The 21,103-nt window shown below is 42.0% G+C and overlaps 1 protein-coding gene across 1 annotated transcript in view; it reads right to left on the reverse strand.

The window, feature by feature from the left end:
• The window catches only part of RNF43 (ring finger protein 43), a 132,760-nt gene extending 111,859 nt beyond the window's left edge, over positions 1–20,901 (reverse strand). The window contains exon 1 of the mRNA XM_048823916.2: positions 18,729–20,901. Within this exon, the coding sequence (XP_048679873.2) occupies positions 18,729–18,965 (237 nt within the window). The 5' untranslated portion in view covers positions 18,966–20,901. The remainder of the gene's footprint in view (positions 1–18,728) is intronic.
• Between the last annotated feature and the right edge of the window lie 202 nt (positions 20,902–21,103).

Below are 21,103 nucleotides of genomic sequence, written 5' to 3' on the forward strand. Positions count from 1 at the left end.
CTGGGTTCCGATATTGCCCAGATGTGCTCCCCAACTGAGCGCTGAGGCATCCATGACCAGGGAAAGAGTGGGTTGGGGTTTTGCAAAGGGTACTCCTGCACAAACCATCTGTGGTTGCAGCCACTAGTGGAGAGAGTGGAGAATCTGAGGCAGGAGGGTCACAATTGAGTCCAATGGGTCTCTGCCCGGCCTGTGTACTTGCGCTAACCACACCTGGAGTGGCTGAAAGTGCAGCCTGGAATGCTGTACCACGTATGTACAGGCCACCATGTGCCCCAGTAGTCTCATATAATTTCTGGCCGTGATTGTGGGGAAGTGGAGAAAGGTCTGGACAATGTCCACGAGTGCTTTAAAACGCAGTTCTGGAAGGAATGCCCTCGCGTGAGTGGAGTCCAAGAGAGCGCCGATGAACTCTATTCTTTGTGTGGGGGTCAATGTGGACTTGGGCTCGTTCAATACAAGTCCCAACCTGTGAAACGTAGCCTGGGCCAGGGGTACATGCTCTGCCACCTGTGCTTGGGATTCAGCCTTGATGAGCCAGTCGTCCAAATACGGGAACACCTGCACCTGTCGTCTGTGGAGAAATGCCGCCACTACTGCCATACACCTGGTGAACACCTGGGGGGCCGTTGAAAGGCCAAATGAAAGCACCCTGAACTGGTAGTGCTGGCCACTGACCACGAATCTGAGAAAGCGTTTGTGGGCTGGGATAATAACAATGTGAAAGTACGCATCCTTCAAGTCAAGGGTGGCATACCAGTCTCCCGGATCCAGGGAGGGAATGATGGCGGCCAGAGAGACCATGCAAACTTCATCTTTTTAATGAATGTGTTGAGATCTCGTAGGTCCAGGATAGGCCACAGCCTGCCCTTGGCCTTGGGGATGAGGAAATAGTGAGAGTAAAACCCCTTGCCCCTGAATTCCTGAGGAACCTCCTCTATTGCTCCTAGAGCTAGGAGTGATTGCACCTCTTGTAAAAGGAGTGCTCGTGAGAGGGGTCCCTGAAGAGGGATGGAGAAGGTGGGTGGGAGGGCGGGAGGGAAGAGAATTGGATAGAATATCCCACCCCTACCGTGCTGAGGACCCAGCAGTCTGACGTGATCTGAGACCAAGCAGGGTAGAAGCGGGAAAGTCGATTCACAAAGGGAGGGGAAGGATCCAAGATGGCGACTGGTGCACTGTCTTCAGACGCATCTTTAAAAGTTGGGCTTGTGGCCAGGGGGCTGTTTGGCTGAACCCTGGCCTTGGCCCAAGGAGGACTGCGGTGGGCGCCTCCTATTATTTCTGTCCCTCCTCCTAGATGGATCTCGTCTAGGGGGCCCTGGGGTAGAAGCGGGACAGGGGCTGAGGTCTAATGGGCTTTCTCTGAGGCACTGGGGTGTGTAGCCCCAGAGACATCAGAGTCGCCCAAGACTCAAGGCCAGTATCGGTGGTATCGGCCCCCAGTGCTCCTCCATCAGCCTCATGTGTGTCCTGGACTCAACCGCTCTGCAACTGGGACTGGAAGTCAATGGCGCCAGTTCTTGGGGACCAGACCGAGGGTGTCCTGGCATAAGACGCACCCCACTGGAATCCCTCCTTGGCTTCCCGACAGGGGAACGTCCCCTGTCTATTTTTGCCTACGTGGCACCGGGGACTGTGAATGGTGCCGCCGCGTGGCACTGACCTTGCGGGCTGGGGAGTGGTGTTGATGCTCCCTGGTGGAGTTCCTTCCTCGATGCCAGGACATCCCGCACCAAGGCAGGTGAGCTGCGCACTGAAGATGCCTGCGTTGGCTCAGGCTGTGGCTGAAGGGCCGACTCCATCAGGAGGAGCTTCAGGCGATAGTCCTGCTCCTTCTTAATCCTGGGTCTGAAGCTCCTGCAAATAGGACACTTATCTTCTGATGGCCCTTCCCGAGTCACTTGAGAGATGCAGCATGCAGATCACTTGTTGGCATAGGTTTTGCACACCTCTCGCACACCTTAAACCCCTGCGACCGAGGCATTCCCTGACGCCAGGGAGAGTAGAATGGGGGGAAACCCCCTGAAGTAAACTAAACTATTAACAACTAACAACTATTTACACAGAACAAGGGAACCACTAGGTAAGGCGCTTGCAGAAGCAAGAGACTGAACTGTTCCAACGATCATCCCGGGTGGTAAGAAGAAACTGAAAAGGCGGCAGGTCGGCAGGGACATATATACACTGCCATAGAGGTGCCACTCTAGGGGTCTCCACTGCTGACCCGATGGGTACTGCTAGGGAAAAGCTTTCCGGAGATCGTGCATGCGGCACGTGCACCCACCTATTGGAATGCACATAAGAAATCACTCAAAGAAGAAGCATTTTTATGCTTTAACAGACAAACAAATTCTTTGTGTCAACGATTGTATATGAACAAAAGTTATTTAATGGGTTTCTGCCATGCTTAGGTCTATCTTCCCAAACCAGAATACAAGACTGGTGTGATTTTGCAGGGGCCCTTAGTCTATTTTTCCACACATGGATTTAATTGAAAATTAGTGGAGGATTGAGGTAAATAGACAGAGGGGACTCGAACACTTGGAATGAAGGAATTCACTCTCATATCTGGGGGAACAGAAGACCCCAAATTGCCTTCTCTATCACTGATTACTTCACATACTTCTCTTATCCAAACTAAATAATCCTACAGTTAACTGAAAGTCTCTGTAGAAATATTTAAGTTGTCCCCTCCAATGTACAATTTTGTACACTTTTCAACACTGATTGATCTGTCTTTGTATCGGCTCCGTAACCAACCTACTTAGGTCCTCCTAGATTTTCTGATGTTTTAGCTCTCCCTCCTGTTCTTTCGCACCCACAGTAATGCCCAGCCATGAAGCGGCTAGTTTATATGAGTGACTAAAGATTGCGTGAGACAGCAGTTATCAAGCTATTTCAGAAGCAGAGCATCTCTTATTTTATTATTTTGAAGTAGGAAGTAACGTATTTTGTGAGACCTAGAGAAAACTTAAAACCCAAAACATTTTATTTTAGATCTATTTTTAGCACTGAAAAGTGCTTTATGAGTTCAGTAAGATTAAGGAGAATAGCAGGACAAACTGCTCTTGCTCATATTGGTGCTACTTCATGGAAGGTGACCCAAAGAGGAGAAAACGGCTCAACATAAGCAGTTACAGTACACTCGGGTGATAATTAAAAGAGCTATGAATTGTTATGCTTCAGTGCAAAAGCAGATCGATCCTCAGATCACCTAGCTGAAATGAGCATGAAATTTCCCATCCTAGTATTCATTACACTAGCAATACAGTGGGTTTGTGTTTCCCAGATTAATAGGATTTAGGTGGGAAGGCTATGACAGATACAGAGGCAGCAGTGAGAGTGACCCATGTAGTGGAAGACACAATGAAGATGACTGGATGTGGAAGCCGCGGTATGTACATGATCCTGGAGGGGGTACCTGGTAAGAGTTTTATCTGCATGAAATGCCGTCTGATAGAGCTGATGGAAGAAAAGATCAGAGGATTGGAGACGCAGGTGGAAAGTCTGGTTGAGTTTAGAAGGGGTTCGAGTGGATTATGGAGCAAAGACATGAGGCAGCTGAAGGGAAAAGCTCAGACTTGCAGATGGAAGCAGACTGAAGTATGGCCACTGGGAGGCATTCATGGACAGAGGACAGTTCTCTCGGGATGGACTTCATCTGAGTAGGGAAGGAAATAGACTTCTAGGATGGAGGCTGGCACAACTGATTAAGAGAGCTTTAAAGTAGGAATTTGGGGGAAATGGTTGGGAGATGCATTGAGAGGGAAGAAAACAAAGTAAGAAAGGAAACAGCTGTGGGTAGGAGAATGGACATAAGGAGGAAGGGCAGTGTGGATACCACTCTAATAGGTCCTACTGGCTGTAGAATGACCATACCTAATCGGGTAAAAAATGTGAGTGAGGCCAAACAGCAAAAATTAAGATGTTTGTACACCAATGTGGGGAGCTTAGGTAATAAAATGGAGGAATTAGAGCTACTGGTTCAGGAAGTGAAACCAGATATTATAGGGATAACAGAAACATGGTGGAATAGTAGTCATGACTGGACAACAACTATTGAATCATAGAATCATAGAATATCAGGGTTGGAAGGGACCTCAGGAGGTCATCTAGTCCAACCCCCTGCTCAAAGCAGGACCAATCCCCAACTAAATCATCCCAGCCAGGGCTTTGTCAAGCCTGACCTTAAAAACTTCTAAGGAAGGAGATTCCACCACCTCCCTAGGTAACGCACTCCAGTGTTTCACCACCCTCCTAATGAAAAAGTTTTTCCTAATATCCAACCTAAACTTCCCCCACTGCAACTTGTGACCATTACTCCTCGTTCTGTCATCTGCTACCACTGAGAATAGTCTAGATCCATCCTCTTTGGAACCCCCTTTCAGGAGTTGAAAGCAGCTACCAAATCCCCCCTCATTCTTCTCTTCCGCAGACTAAACAATCCCAGTTCCCTCAGCCTCTCCTCATAAGTCATGTATTCCAATCCCCTAATCATTTTTGTTGCCCTCTACTGGACGTCTTCCAATTTTTCCACATCCTTCTTGTAGTGTGGGACCCAAAACTGGACACAGTACTCCAGATGAGGCCTCACCAATGTCGAATAGAGGGGAATGATCACGTCCCTCAATCTGCTGGCAATGCCCCTACTTATACACCCCAAAATGCAATTGGCCTTCTTGGCAACAAGGGCACACTGTTGACTCATATCCAGCTTCTCATCCACTGTAACCCCTAGGTCTTTTTCTGCAGAACTGCTGCCTAGCCATTCGGTCCCTACTCTGTAGCGGTGCATGGGATTCTTCCGTCCTAAGTGCAGGACTCTGCACTTGTCCTTGTTGAACCTCATCAGATTTCTTTTGGCCCAATCCTCTAATTTGGCTAGGGCCCTCTGTATCCTATCCCTACCCTCCAGCGTAACTACCTCTCCTCCCAGTTTAGTGTCATCTGCAAACTTGCTGAGGGTGCAATCCACACCATCCTCCAGATCACTAATGCAGATATTGAACAAAACCAGCCCGAGGACCGTCCCTTGGGGCACTCCACTTGATACCGGCTGCCAACTAGATATGGAGCCATTGATCACTACCCACTGAGCCCGACAATCTAGCCAGCTTTCTATCCACCTGAAAGTCTATTCATCCAGCCCATGCTTTAACTTGCTGGCAAGAATACTGTGGGAGATGATGTCAAAAGCTTTGCTAAAGTCAAGGAACACCACGTCCGCCGCTTTCCCCTCATCCACAGAGCCAGTTATCTCATCATAGAAGGCAATTAGATTAGTCAGGCATGACTTGCCCTTGGTGAATCCATGCTGACTGTTCCTGATCACTTTCCTCTCCTCTAAGTGCTTCAGAATTCATTCCTTGAGGACCTGGCTCCATGATTTTTCCAGGGACTGAGGTGAGGCTGACTGGCCTGTAGTTCCCAGGATCCTCCTTCTTCCCTTTTTTAAAGATGGATCTTGCAAAGGGCATGTGCTGTTTAGGAAAGACAGAAATAAAGGTAAAGGTGGTGGAATAGCATTGTATATCAATGATGAGGTAGAATGTAAAGAAATAAGAAGCGATGGAATGGATAAGACAGAGTCCGTCTGGGCAAAAATCACATTGGGGAAGAAAACTACTAGAGCCTCCCCTGTGATAGTGCTCGGGGTATGCTATAGACCGCCGGGATCTAATTTGGATATGGATAGAGCCCTCTTTAATGTTTTTAATGAAGTAAATACTAATGGAAACTGCGTGATCATGGGAGACTTAATGCCCATATATAGATTGGAGGACGAGTGCTAGTAATAATAATAGGGCTCAGATTTTCCCAGATGCGATAGCTGATGGATTCCTTCATCAAGTAGTTGTTGAACCAACTAGAGGGGATGCCATTTTAGATTTGGCTTTGGTGAGTAGTGAGGCCCTCATAGAGGAAACGGTTGTAGGGGACAACCTTGGTTCAAGTGATCATGAGCTAATTCAGTTCAAACTGAATGGAAGGACAAATAAAAATAAATCTGCGACTAGGGTTTTTGATTTCAAAAGGGCTGACTTTCAAAAATTAAGGAAATTAGTTAGGGAAGTGGATTGGACTGAAGAATTTATGGATCTAAAGGCAGAGGAGGCCTGGGATTACTTTAAGTCAAAGCTGCAGAAGCTATCGGAAGCCTGCATCCCAAGAAAGGGGAAAAATTCATAGGCAGGAGTTGTAGACCAAGCTTGATCAGCAAGCATTTCAGAGAGGTGATTAAGAAAAAGCAGAAAGCATACAGGGAGTGGAAGATGGGAGGAATCAGCAAGGAAAGCTGCCTTATTGAGGTCAGAACATGTAGGGATAAAGTGAGAAAGGCTAAAAGTCAAGTAGTGTTGGACCTTGCAAAGGGAATTAAAACCAATAGTAAAAAGTTCTATAGCCATATAAATAAGAAGAAAAAAAAGAAAGAAGAAGTGGGACCCTTAACACTGAGGATGGAGTGGAGGTTAAGGATAATCTAGGCATGGCCCAAGATCTAAACAAATACTTTGCCTCAGTCTTTAATAAAGCTAATGAGGATCTTAGGGATAATGGTAGCATGACAAATGGGAATGAGGATATGGAGGTAGATATTACCATATCTGAGGTAGAAGCAAAACTCAAACAGCTTAATGGGACTAAATCAGGGGGCCCCGATAATCTTCATCCAAGAATATTAAAGGAACTGGCACATGAAATTGCAAGTCCATTAGCAAGAATTTTTAATGAATCTGTAAACTCAGGGGTTGTACCGTATGACGGGAGAATTGCTAACATAGTTCCTATTTTTAAGAAAGGGAAAAAAATGTGATCTGGGTAACTACAGGCCTGTTAGTTTGACATCTGTAGTATGCAAGGTCTTGGAAAAAATTTTGAAGGAGAAAGTAGTTAAGGACATTGAGGTCAATGGTAAACGGTACAAAAAACAACATGGTTTTACAAAAGGTAGATCATGCCAAACCAACCTGATCTCCTTCTTTGAGAAAGTAACAGATTTTTTAGACAAAGGAAACGCAGTGGATCTAATTTACCTAGCTTTCGTAAGGCATTTGATATGGTGCCACATGGGGAATTATTAGTTAAATTGGAAGAGATGGGGGTCAATATGAAAATTGAAAGGTGGATAAGGAACTGGTTAAAGGGGAGACTACAGCGGGTCATACTGAAAGGTGAACTGTCAGACTGGAAGGCGGTTACTAGTGGAGTTCCTCAGGGATTGGTTTAGGGACCAATCTTATTTAATCTTTTTATTACTGACCTCAGCACAAAAAGTGGGAGTGTGCTAATAAAGTTTGCAGATGACACAAAGCTGGGAGGTATTGCCAATTTAGAGAAGGACCAGGATATCATACAGGAGGATCTGGATGACCTTGTAAACTGGAGTAATAGTAATAGGATGAAATTTAATAGTGAGAAGTGTAAGGTCATGCATTTAGGGATTAATAACAAGAATTTAAGTTATAAGCTGGGGATGCATCAATTAGAAGTAACGGAGGAGGAGAAGGACCTTGGAGTATTGGTTGATCACAGGATGACTATGAGCCGCCAATGTGATATGGCCATCAAAAAAGCTAATGCAGTCTTGGGATGCATCAGGCGAGGTATTTCCAGTAGAGATAAGGAGGTGTTAGTACCATTATACAAGGCACTGGCGAGATCTCAACTGGAATACAGTGTGCAGTTCTGGTCTCCCATGTTTAAGAAGGATGAATTCAAACTGGAACAGGTACAGAGAAGGGCTACTAGGGTGATCCGAGGAATGGAAAATTTGTCTTATGAAAGGAGACTCAAAGAGCTTGGCTTGTTTAGCCTAACCAAAAGAAGGCTGAGGGGAGATATGATTGCTCTCTATAAATATATCAGAGGGATAAATACCGGAGAGGGAGAGGAATTATTTAAGCTCAGTACCAATGTGGACACAAGAACAAATAGATATAAACTGGCCATCGGGAAGTCTGGACTTGAAATTAGATGAAGGTTTCTAACCATCAGAGGAGTGAAGTTCTGGAATAGCCTTCCAAGGGCAGCAGTGGGGGCAAAAGTAATTTCTGGCTTCAAGATTAAACTTGATAAATTTATGGAGGAGATGGTATGATGGGATAACATGATTTTGGCAATTAATTGATCTTTAACTATTCATGGTAAACAGGCCCAATGGCCTGTGATGGGATGTTAGATGGGGTGGGATCTGAGTTACTACAGAAAATTCTTTCCTGGGTATCTGGCTGGTGAATCTTGCCCATATGTTCAGGGTTCAGCTGATCGCCATATTTGGGGTCAGGAAGAAATTTTCCTCCATGGCAGACTGGAAGAGGCCCTGGGGGTTTTTCACCTTCCTCTGCAGCATGGGGCACGGGTCACTTGCTGGAGGATTCTCTGCACCTTGAAGTCTTTAAACCATGATTTGAGGACTTCAATAGCTCAGACATAGGTGAGAAGTTTATCGCAGGAGTGGGTGGGTGAGATTCTATGGCCTGCATTGTGCAGGAGGTCAGACTAGATGATCATAATGGTCCCTTCTGACCTTAATATCTATGAATACACTAGCAAGTGTATTATGTTTATTCAAGATTCGATGTTTTTCTAAAATATATGCTCTCGGAATTATTTTGGGAAAGTTCTATAGTCTGTTATACAGGAGGCCAGGTTCTCTGGCTGGTGTTATACATGAGATAAGACTAAATGATCACAGTGGTCCCTTCTGGCTTTGGAACAGATTAATCTTATGGTGGTTTTTGCCTTTACTTGCAGCCTACTTCTGGAGCCAGAAATACTAGACTGGAGGGATTATTGGTCCATTGTGGTATCGTGGTTACTTTTACTAATTAGACTGTAAGCAATGATGTGTTTAGTGCTTAGAGCACAATGTGTCCCCAATCCTGACTGAGCCCTCTAGGTACTACCAGAATACAAATGATATGTTTCTTCCCCTTCTCATCTCACAGATCCAGCTCCTTCCAATCCTCTCTTTGAGACTTCATAGTCACACTTAGCTCCTTCCCTTCAACACTCATCACTTTTGCTCAGCCCTGTTCAGTTATTTACCTGCAACACTTTCTTGTTCCTTTGAACATTGTTCATGAATGGCTGTAAAAGCATCAATATCACTGTGTGCACACAAGCACCTCACACTGAAAACATCCCCCCACTTCAGTCCTCTTGTTCAGAGATAATTCTGACTTCCATGAACTAAGTTTGGGACTGAGAGTAAAAGTGTTTCTTTTATCCAAGTCCATAATGACATGAATGGGCTCATTCCTTTCCAACAACTTTAGGACAGGAATTTCCTACTGCCTCCCTAGCTGCTTATTTTCTGATTGCTCACTTCCTTATCACCTTTCCAGGACTAGAACACGCTTCAGTTCAAATACAATTTATCAACAATACTCATAGCACTAAGGATTTTGTAATGAATTTAGCCATTACAAAATCCTCACTTCTCATCCCTGTATGGCGCCCTTCTGAGCCCACCAGAAAAGTCATGTTTGGGGCATGACCTCGAAAAAGAGTTTGAGACAAAATAAACAGGTCAGTCTGGTTAAAAAAACCCAACTCATTAAAATATGTAATTTGGTGCTCAGAATTCTTGACTCAGACCAATGCACAAAGGAAAGTGTGGGATCCTTAACATCACCCCTTGAGACAAACTTGCATTTTTACTGTGTGATTTGTTTCTCATGTAACTGGAGAGAGTGTGTGGTGTATACCCCTGCTGTATCTAAATTCAGATACTTACATTCTGGGCTGCAGACACAAAAATATCATATGATCCCTGATTTGCACTTAATTTGTAACTCACAAATGCATTAGATTCTATCTGAAGTTGACCTCCATTCTGCTGCTGATACACACATCTTGGGACTTTTCACATCAATCCCCACTAGAAATAATTTCACACCCCTCTCTAGGGATTAGTACTTTGTTACAGATCAACTACAAGAAAAAGTAATCTGCTAGGACATTTGGGACTGTGATGCTATCTAAACTCTTACAGTCTGGGGGATTCCTTAAAATGCTGTGCCACTCTGTCTACTGTTTTGCTTTTTAAAAAACCCAATTGATTCTAGGCTATTGTATCGTTATACCAGGTTTCATGGTAGTGAATACTACAGTTAAGGCTACAACATAATTAGACATCTCTACTTTCATTCATGTGTGGCAAATTGCCGATTATGATGGGTCCCGCGCTTCCTCTTCTTGGGGGGGGAGGGTTCAGGGCGCAGTTTCCTGCCCCTGAACTAGGGTATCTACTGACCCACTATTAACACAGAGAAGGGTAGTGGAGAGGGAGGGACCCGGGCCCGCCCTCTACTCCTAGCCCAGGGGCCCTAGGGATAGTGGTAAACCACTTGAACTAGTGCTTCCTTCCCCTGGGCTACTTCCCTCTCCTGCTCTTCAGCTTGTGGGGCTTCCTGCCCCCCGTCTCTGCACAAGCCGGGTGTCTCTTTACTTAGAGTCTTGGTCTTCTAGCCAGCCACGGCACGTCTCCAAACTCTCCTCTACTTCAACTCCTTCAGACTGCTCTCTGCTCCAACTCCTTTCCCTGGCTGATTGAAGCAGGGGGTTTTTATCAGGTGACTAGCTTCAGGTGCTCTAATTGGCTTCAGGTGCTTTTATTTAATCTATAGAAATGTTTCTTCCCTCTACAGGGAATGAGGCTTCTCCTCATACTGGGACTTACATATCTCTCCTATATCACTCTCCTGCTGCCTTCTGGCCATGCTGTATCACACATGCATCACTTTCTCCTTTTTGGGTTGATATTTTTTTGTTTCAACCCAAAGGAAAGGGATTTTTTAGAAAAGTTTGAAGAAAATCTTATAGCCACTTTTGAGTCATAAAAGTGGGTAAACTAAATATATATTATTTATTTATAAACAGCACAGTCACAAATAATTTTGTACAAAAGTATACTCAGCTGAACTTTACAACTTCAAACTTTGCAGGTGGCTAGATCTTAAATAGGTTCTTTGCTACTTCTGAAAACTTGAATAACTAAAAATTATAATTGATAAATATTATTGCATTCAAAATTGGCTTTGGTGCATATTGTTTATGAAATTTCTACCAAATTTTCAGTAACAGACATCAGCACATAGGAATTGCCACAATGGATCAGACCCATGGTCCATATAGTCCAATAACCTGTCTCTGACAGGGGCCAGCCTCAGATGTTTCAGAGGAAGGTGCAAGAAACCCCACAAGAGGCATATGAAGGATAATCTGTCCCCTCATCCTAATTCCTAGTAGAGATGGGCTGAAACCCTGAAGCAGGAGGTTTTATATAATTTCCAATCTTTTTTTAGCATTATTATAACAAATTGTTGTTATCCAGATAAATATCCCAACCCTTTTTGAAGACTGTTAAATTATTGGCTTCAGTGACATCATGTGGCAAAGAGTTCCACAGCTTAATTACATGTTGTGAGAAAAAGTATTTCCTTTAATCAGTTTTGAATTTACAATCTTTCAGTTTCATTGAATGTCTCCTTGTTCATGTGTTATGGGACAGAGAGAACAAAGACTCCTGATTTATCTTTATGATACATATGGCAATTTCTTGTCATATCCTTGGGAGACATTACTGAATTAAGTTTTAGTATCTTAAACAGTGGGTATCTTAAACAGCAGCAGTGAGTCTCAGAGCCCAAGTCAATGGACTCAGGCTTGCAGGGCTCAAGCTGCAGGGCTAAAAATAGCAGTGTAGATGTTCAGGCTCAGGATGGAGCCTGGGTTTTAAAACTCGAACATCTACACTGCTATTTTAGGTCCCACAGCACAAGACCCACAAGCCTCAGACAGTTGAGCCAGGCTCTAAGACTTGCTGCTGTGGATTTTTTTTTTTTTTCTGCATACATGTACCCACAGTCATATTTACTTCCTGGTTCTCCTTTTTGTTCAGTGGCTACACAGGCCTTCTGTGATTCTACTTTTAGTTTAAGTAGCATCCATGCCACATCCAAGGACTTTTTTCTTTTCCTTCAAGGTCTTTTTGACTAGACTTTATTGAAGTCTCTCTTTCTAAAGTTTAGTGTCACCGGCTCCTTTTTTGGTACTTTTTTTAGGATGTTTAACCTACACGATGGTCACTATTAGTGGCTCAACTACTGTTAATTCTTGAATTAGAACTTGTATGTTACTTACTTTAGACTATAACCATGTCTACACTCTCACAAATCTTGGGAGACAGGCCAGTCCTTGCCTACAGACAGCCCCCCAACCTGAAGCAAATACTCACCAGCAACCACATACCACACAACAGAACCACTAACCCAGGAACCTATCCTTGCAACAAAGCCCATTGCCAACTGTGTCCACATATCTATTCAGGGGACACCATCATAGGGCCTAATAACATCAGCCACACTATCAGAGGCTCGTTCACCTGCACATCTACCAATGCGATATATGCCATCATGTGCCAGCAATGCCCCTCTGCCACGTACATTGGTCAAACTGGACAGTCTCTACATAAAAGAATAAATGGACACAAATCAGATGTCAAGAATTATAACATTCATAAACCAGTCAGAGAACACTTCACTCTCTCTGGTCACGCGATTACAGACATGAAAGTTGCGATATTACAACAGAAAAACTTCAAATCCAGACTCCAGCGAGAGACTGCTGAATTGGAATTCATTTGCAAATTGGACACAATTAACTTAGGCTTGAATAGAGACTGGGAGTGGCTAAGTCATTATGCAAGGTAACCTATTTCCCCTTGTTTTCCTAACCCCACCCCCCCCAGACGTTCTTGTTAAACCCTGGATTTGTGCTGGAAATGGCCCACCTTGATTATCACACACATTGTAAGGAGAGTGATCACTTTACATAAGCTATTACCAGCAGGAGAGTGGGGTGGGGGGAGAGAAAACCTTTTGTAGTGATAAACACTCATTTTTTCATGATTTGTGTGTATAAAAACAAACATCTTCCGTATTTTCCACAGTATGCATCCGATGAAGTGAGCTGTACCTCACGAAAGTTTATGCTCAAATAAATTGGTTAGTCTCTAAGGTGCCACAAGTACTCCTTTTCTTTTTATGTCTACACTAGTGAGTTTACAGCGGCATAGCTATAACAATGCAGCTGTGCCGCTGTAAGATCGCTCGTAGGCACTCTAAGCCAACGGGAGAGAGCTCTCCTGTAGACATAATTAAACTACCTACATTGAGCGGCGTTGGCGGAAGAGTGTCTCCTGCTGACATAGCGCTGTAAACACTGGTGTGTCTGTCGGTTTAACTTACATTGCTCAGGGGATGTTTTTTTCACAATCCCAAAATGATGTAAATTATACCGACAAAAGTGCTCATGTAGACATAGCCTAAACTCCTCTTGTGTGCTCTAGATATACCTAGTTATTCCAAGAAACAATCAATATTTAAAAGTATCAAGAAATTACTTCTTTGAACTTCATTCCATTGTACCATTTGACCTTCCATTGTACCATTTGACCTGTTTACATGTGGGTAGTTGAAGTCACCCATTATTATCATTTTGTTAGACTTTGTTGCCTCTTTGATTTCTCTCAACATTGTGCATTCCGTATCCTTTTGTTGATCCAAAGATCAACCATATAGTCCTACTAATATATTTACTTTCTTAAAGCTTGGGATTTGTATCCATATACATTTAACTGAGTGGGCCTCTTCACTCAGAGCTATCATCTCCCAAATGTACTAAGAACTCCAATACTGGGAACCCTCTCCATTTCTAAACTTTGTAATCTGGGGGTAATGTTGGATCTGGTTCATCTGTAGGTAACTTGTTACACTGGTTAATTAATCTCTCTGTTAAATTTGACCTTATTTGTAATCTGAATTAATCTAGTTTCAGCTTCCAGCCACTGGATCTTATTTAGTATCGCTAACCCTAGGTGTTCAAAAATCATGAGTCAGCCCCCCCATCATGTCATTGACTTAAAATTAAGTTTTTTTAATATGAAGTTTTGAGTTTTTTCTTTGCCTTCTGAGCCTTTAGGATGTTTTGCTTTTTGTTTTCAAGTTTTTCTCTGCAATCATCAGAACTAAAAGCATATTTTATTTTTTTTTATTTTTATTTTTTTTAAAGAAATGAGTTTCTCATGCTATTTTCTGATTCTAGCAACTGGGATTTTAAGAAAAACACCAAGTATTGTGAGACTTGTAGTCAAATCACAAGAGTTGCCAACACTGATATCTTTATCCGCTAAATTACAAGAGCTCTCAACTATGAGAAATCTTTTTCCCATGTTGGTTTCTACAGACTATGATCAATCACCTCTTAACCATTTCTTGCATAAAATTATAGATATAATTTGAGTTTCTTAAGGGTCTCTCTATCTGGCAGGTTTCTCAGACCTTGGATCACTCTTTTTTTTTTTTTTTCTTTTTACCCTTTCTAATCTATCAACATTCTTTTTAAAATGTGGACACCAGAACTGGATACAGAATTCTTAATACTGATCTCATTAATATCATATATAAAGGCAATACCATGTTCCTACTTCTACATGAGTTTGAACAGTTATACATCCCAAAAAGAAATGATCATTAATGTTTAATTTTTAATTCTGCACCCCATGGATGTATGCTTTTCAATACATTCTTTAATTACATGATCACATATTTCTCAAATAAATTTCATTATCCCTAAATCTCTAACAGAAGTAGGCAGAGTCAATCTGGAGTATGGCTCTATCCCATTTTTTCTGGGAAATCTGATATTTCTATCTTTTCAAACCCTACCAGTGAAACTAAATGATTTACATAACATCTAATGGAGATTGGGGCATGAATGAAAAAGCTAACTGGCTGAGACTCAAGTCACAGAGACTGATAAAAATTACAGAATAGAGAAAACGAGAAGTAGTGATAGAAATTTTATTAGTAAACACAACTGAGGCAGCTCATCTGCCAAACATTTCTAAGGTTAGAAACTGGTGGGCATTTTGGATCTCAGATGCTTCTGGATCTCCAGTTAGTTGCAAAGTGCTTTTATTAATGTGCTTGTCTAGAAGGTTATGTCCTTTCCTTTTTAATGTAAAGATACTTCCTCCAATTACCCAGACTTTTTCATGTCAAAGATAGATTACAGCAACATTCTTTACATGGGGCTGCACCTTCACACTGTTTGGAAATTGCAGCTAGTGCAGAATGCTGCTGCCCACTTACTAAGCAATGTTTCATGCTGAGAGCACGTTATTTCCATTTGAAGTATAAGGTGTTGGTTTTGACCTATAATGTCTAAAATGGTCCTGTGCACTTGAGAGATTATTCTCTCTTTGTGACATACTACCTCTGGAGTGCCAGAGCTAACTGTTCTCTGTTTTAGACTGGAGGGGGCTGATGGCAGGGACTTCTCAGTGAGGGATCCTTTGCTTTGGAATTATCTTGATCCCCTATACCCTCCCTGTTCACAGGAGCCCGGATTTGGTGACCTTTGGGACATGCTGCAAAATTCAGTGTTTTCCCAGGCTTTTTCTGGTATAAACAGAAAGGATGATGCTGTGGTAAGGGGAGGGTGGGTATAGGACTGAGTTTGTTCTGGACTTGGGAGAGCTTTATTTATGAAGTCGTATTTATAAAGTCTGTTTGATACGTTAGGATTAATGTTGATTGTTAAACATTTTTAATGCACCTACAGAATCTGATATATATATTGAAAATAAAAAAAATATTCTGATAGTGATATTTACATGTTTGGTTACATTAAATTCTTTTATATAATAAACTGCCTTTTTCACAGTAATTATTTTGGTCAATCTAAGTGTACCATAGATAGAGAATTTTCTTTTAATGCGTGAGGCCTAATTTTGCAGCCCTTGGCCCCTTATATATGAGTAATCCTACAGAACTGAAAGGCAATACCCATGGAAGAAAGGGCTGTAGGATTACATAAGTGATTAACATTTTACTACATTAATTCTGAAGCTGAATCTTGTATCATTGTATTAACAGTTTATATTTTCCAATTTTTTAGTTTGCAGTATGTAGCTTTCTAGTAAACTTCATTTATCCATAAAAGGCTGTTATATAGCCTTTAGCTTTATTAGTAGAACTACAATTTTTCACAAAGGACCATTCAGACATTTTTCTCTTCAGTGGTAACACTGATAGTTTATGTACAGTTGTGGATGACTCACTGGTTGTACATTACTGATTTTGAAATGTACCCATGTAGTAACAACTTTAGATCTAAACTTGGAGGTAAAAAAAAATAAAAAATAAGCTTTTCTCATTAGCTGATGGAAATATAATGTTGCGTTTAGTATCTAAATCATATATAAGGACTTGAACCTGCAGATTCTTGCACACATGCTTAACTTTATTCACACGAGTAATCCCATTGATGCCAAAGTTAAACACATGCAGGATCGGGATGTTATTAATATAAAGACAGTAAGATATTCCAATATATCATAATTAAGATGTATTATTTCCCTATTTAAATGTGAACCCATATATAGGCCATCCTATTAGTTTCTTATATTTGAGTTACTTAAACCCTTTTCACTGTGTACTTTGAGGAAATAAAGTGAATTTGCTCTTACTCTTACAACAAGCTACAACTGTGTATCTAGATTTCAACTCTTGCAATGGGATCCATGTTGTCACAGGGGCCTGACCACATGGATCCTACAGCAAGATCTGCCTTTTTTTTTTTTTAAATGGCACTATATTGTATTACCTGAGTATTAGTATGTTATAACGTAATTAAAGATCATATTATACATACACATAATGAGTCAGAGCTAAAATTGACTGAGCTTTTCTGGCAGTTGTGGTATAAACATCCTGTAAATGAAGACAAATTTAATCTTAGGCCCTAATCCTGAAACCAATTACACGTGCATGGACCTTTGCAAACAGATGGAATACTATTGACTTCAGTGAGACTCTGAGGGTGGGAAATGTCCACCTGTACAAACCTAGTTGCAGAATCAGGGCCTAAAATCCCGATGAAGTTCATCCAATGAAGTGAGCTGTAGCTCACGAAAGCTTATGCTCAAATAAATTGGTTAGTCTCTAAGATGCCACAAGTACTCCTTTTCTTTTGGCCTAAAATCAGATACTGAACTGTATTGTTTGTATGTTTACATACACTAGACACATTAGATATGATTACTGAGAGTTTCTCCAACCTTTTCATTTTGTGGATATTTTTATTCTCTCATAGATTTAACACTCCAATCTACCAATGTTTAGTTCTCAAAATAGTTCATTCTATGGTATCTTAGAATGGGTTCAGCTTCCTTCTTATAGGAAAAGGATAACAATTTGAAACACTGTAAAATGTTCGAACTTCCATGCAACACAGGATATCCTCTTTTTAAAACCTTTCAATATTCTATATTTTGGGCTGAACATCTGAAGACCTGTATGCTCAAATGCAGCACTTACATACTGTACTACTGTAGATTTTGGTATGGCATTGATATTGACTTCATGGCTGTTGCTTGAGGACAGAACTGGTCATCAAGTATATTTTTCGAGGATACTTTTCATAATGGGAATATGGTTTAATAGAATAATACTTTGCTCTGCTCTAGCACTTTCATTCCGAGTTCAAATTGCTTTACAAACCTGAATTAAGCTTCAAAATGCCTCAGTGCCTCAATCTTGTATTACTGTCCATTTCTAATCTGTTAGCAGAGGACCATATATTACAAGACTGGCTCAAAAATCTTTCTGTTCCCCCACTGTAAGAACAATTTACTGTTTTAGTTACTGAAGAGTCAGTGTCACATTTGGAAAGTCACCACAGCCAAACGCTTTTCAGAATTAAATATGACTTCAGAACTGAAATTAATAAAAATTATCTGTCTTCATGAGTTTTATAATATCTGGTTCTTGAACAAGGAGCTCAGTTGTGTGTGAGAAAGACACACAAGGCAAGTCACTGACAGACAAGATGGCACATGAAGGTACTCCAGTAGCGCACCATGCTCTGCTACAATGAACTGAACTTTACAGATACGTTATGTGAGCAATCAGCCTGCTCACCGACCAGCACAACTGTGCTTCTGTCACAGCCTCTGCTGCTATAATCCGTTCAGAGGCTCTCCTCTCTCTTTCGATCAAGATGTTAGAAACAGATATTGATTACACTTATAACAGGTAAGGTACTGATGCGGGGGGGGGGAACCTGAGAATTGAGGATAATTTGCCTCCTTAGCTGAGCCAACACTCAGATTCTGGATCAATAATTATGGAGGACAGAATCCACCTGTATCCCTCAGCTCCATTAGAAATATAAAAGTAAGGAGGGAGGCAGGGGAAATCTATCAGAGGAAAGCCCATCCTCTTTGAGCGGTGTTTGCGCAACATGGAAAGTGGCTCACCAGACTTTGCATTGTATCACCAACTATGATAGAAAGTAATAATCCCCATAGGAGCAACTGACCATGTCCATACATTCAGCATTAGTACACTAGCAGCATTAGTATACAACTACAGTTGATGACAGGACGAAAAAACAGTTATAAAAGAAATTATCTTAAGAGACACAGTGTGAAAGGTTAAAGAGCAGTAGGATACTATACTATACCACAAAGCAAACAGGTGAGCAGCTCAGAGAGAAAAAACACATGGTTCCTCTGGTTACAGATGTACACGTGGGAAATAAAGACGATTCCACTGCACTAGGAGTGGAAGCAATGTGGGGGGGAAGGGGAGGGAAGGCACACAGCACTAGGAGCATAAGGCCAATGGAATGGGATAGAATAAAGTTTCTCTTACCTGCAGCAGTTTTCCTTCTGCTGGAGTAACCTCAGCAATATCAGCAAACACTCCTTCCAATGTGATTGGCTCCACTTTTAAGGGGATCACCCTAATGATAGCCTTCTGTGCTGCTGATCTCTCTGACTCCACTGCCGCTGCCACTGCCAGCCCAGTAAGGCCAAGTCTGACCTGCAGTGTAGCCATTAGCAGCCAAGGCCAGAGGACAGCCAGCTGCAGCTGGGGGCCAGCACTCATGCTACCAGCTGCAGCAGTGCACTTCGGCCACACATATCGCTCAGGAATGTGTCCTCACCCCACCAGCAGGTTCCAACAGTTGACAGAGCTGGTTAAGTTTAGAGCTTTTGTGTGTTTCCACTCAAGTGGGGCAGATGGGAAGGAGGGGAGAGGGGCTCAGTAACCTACAGCCCCTTCCTCCTGGCACTCCTTATTGGGTTCCTCTTCTGTTTCTCACCATAATCATTTCTCTTCCTTGGTGCCAAGTGCCCAAAGGCCTGTGGGGCCTTAACAAAATAAAAACCAAACACCAACAATTTAAATTAGGCGTTTCTCCTTCTCCTCCAATGGATAAATCCAGAAAGATCAACATAAACTGAACAAATGGGCATTAAAAAAACCCAGCCAGGACACACAACAACACTATGTAGCATTTCAGTCCTGCCTGAGCTAATCACAGAGCGAGTCTCTGCCATGCAAGAAGTGTGTCTACAGCTCCTGCCCTTTCAGGATTACATTTCAAGATGATCAGCAGGTTGAACGGATCAATCTTAGATGTACTTGCCCTTTTCTCCAGCTAGTTATCTTTTCCACATATCTCATTCCCAAAAGCATGAGCTCTTCCGATTTAATATTAATTACAAGTATCAGTGTCCTCCATCAACTCCACATATTAAAGAATAATGTTGGAGGAGAGAGTATATTTCCCTTTGATAATTACAGCAGTATTTTTAAAGTTCAGTATAAATAATAAGTGTTTGTTATTGGGCTGTCCTCCAAATTTATTTGATCCCTGACATCCCTGTTCTGTTAGAAATGCCTCGCTCACTTGGGCTTGGGGATCAAGATTTATTCTCCTGTTTCAGCATAAGGATAGGAAATTACTAGTAATCTGTGTTTGGAGTCTGTTTTAAAACACATATCTTCTGATCTTCAGTTTCCAAAATTCATTAGATGAACAAGAGTCTTCTCAACCTATTTTCAAATTCCCAGGAGGTAAAAAGGCCCCCAAAACATTTTAAAAGTTTAGGCACACGCTTTGAGCAAAAAGTTACCAACATGTCCTTGTTTTATGCTATTCCTGTGCACGCCCAGGAACTTCTGTAATTGCTTTCAAGCACATGTTAATACAATCATAAATAAAAGCCCCACAAAATAAAATAAAAAATCCATATGAGCTACCCAAAGGTCACATAAAAAGTACTGAAGAATCTTCATAATTGTAGAGAGGACAGGGAAATTTGGCAACTAAAATGACTTGGTACACTGATCATTCTCCTGAGAAGGGAGATATGGATTTTTAAGAGAGATCTGCAAACCTGTTGAGTAGTCTGCCTGCACGAATCCACAGGGGCTGAAACAGATGGAAATGTTTTCTATAAATCCTGGACAAAACCAACTTCTAACAGCTTAGCAAAAAGTGTCCCATAATTCTCTCTCTCTCTCTCTCTCACACACACACACAAAATGCAGGTAGATAGGAATGGAATTCCACAGCCGGAAAGACAATCTAACAAGATCAAAGGTAGAAATTTACTCCAGGCTGAAAGTTCCTGGGCCAGGCATGGCTGAAGTTAAGTGTCCAAATGCAATCGAAAGACCTTAGAATGAATCCAAAAGCATTTCTGAATACTCCATTCAAATAAAAGAGTCTCTCTTCTCCTTACAGCACATACAATGATCAGCTCGAAATGTGGGGAGTGAGAAAGAAAACAAAGTTTGGAAATATCAGCAAAAATCCAGCAGCAAACGTAGGCAGACTGCAATCAGTACAAAGTAGGCAACAGATCCCAGAAGCAAGGACTCTGAATCCTGAGGTGGACTTGAAAAGTTATGTAGATGTTGTGGAAGAGCTTTCCCTCCAGAAAAGCACTTCTGGATCAATTCCTTGGAGGAGGAAGCCTGTGGTTTGCAGTTTGTGTTCCTCAGCTCTCTGCCTCCCTCCCCTGGGACTGCAAGCTTTCTCTCTACCTGCTGACAAAGTGAGGGTGGAGCAGCCATAGGCAACAACCCCACCCCCTTGATGTCTGTTTCTCAGAGCTCCTGGACTCCCTCTCCTGATCCACAGCTAAACTGCATTCAACACATCCCTGATTATCTTACTGATTAACCTATCACATATAAATCAGGGTAATTAACTGGTCCTTCAAACTGACATT

The sequence above is a fragment of the Caretta caretta genome, chromosome 17 (assembly GCF_965140235.1).
Source record: "Caretta caretta isolate rCarCar2 chromosome 17, rCarCar1.hap1, whole genome shotgun sequence".
NCBI classification, from domain to species: Eukaryota; Metazoa; Chordata; order Testudines; family Cheloniidae; genus Caretta; species Caretta caretta.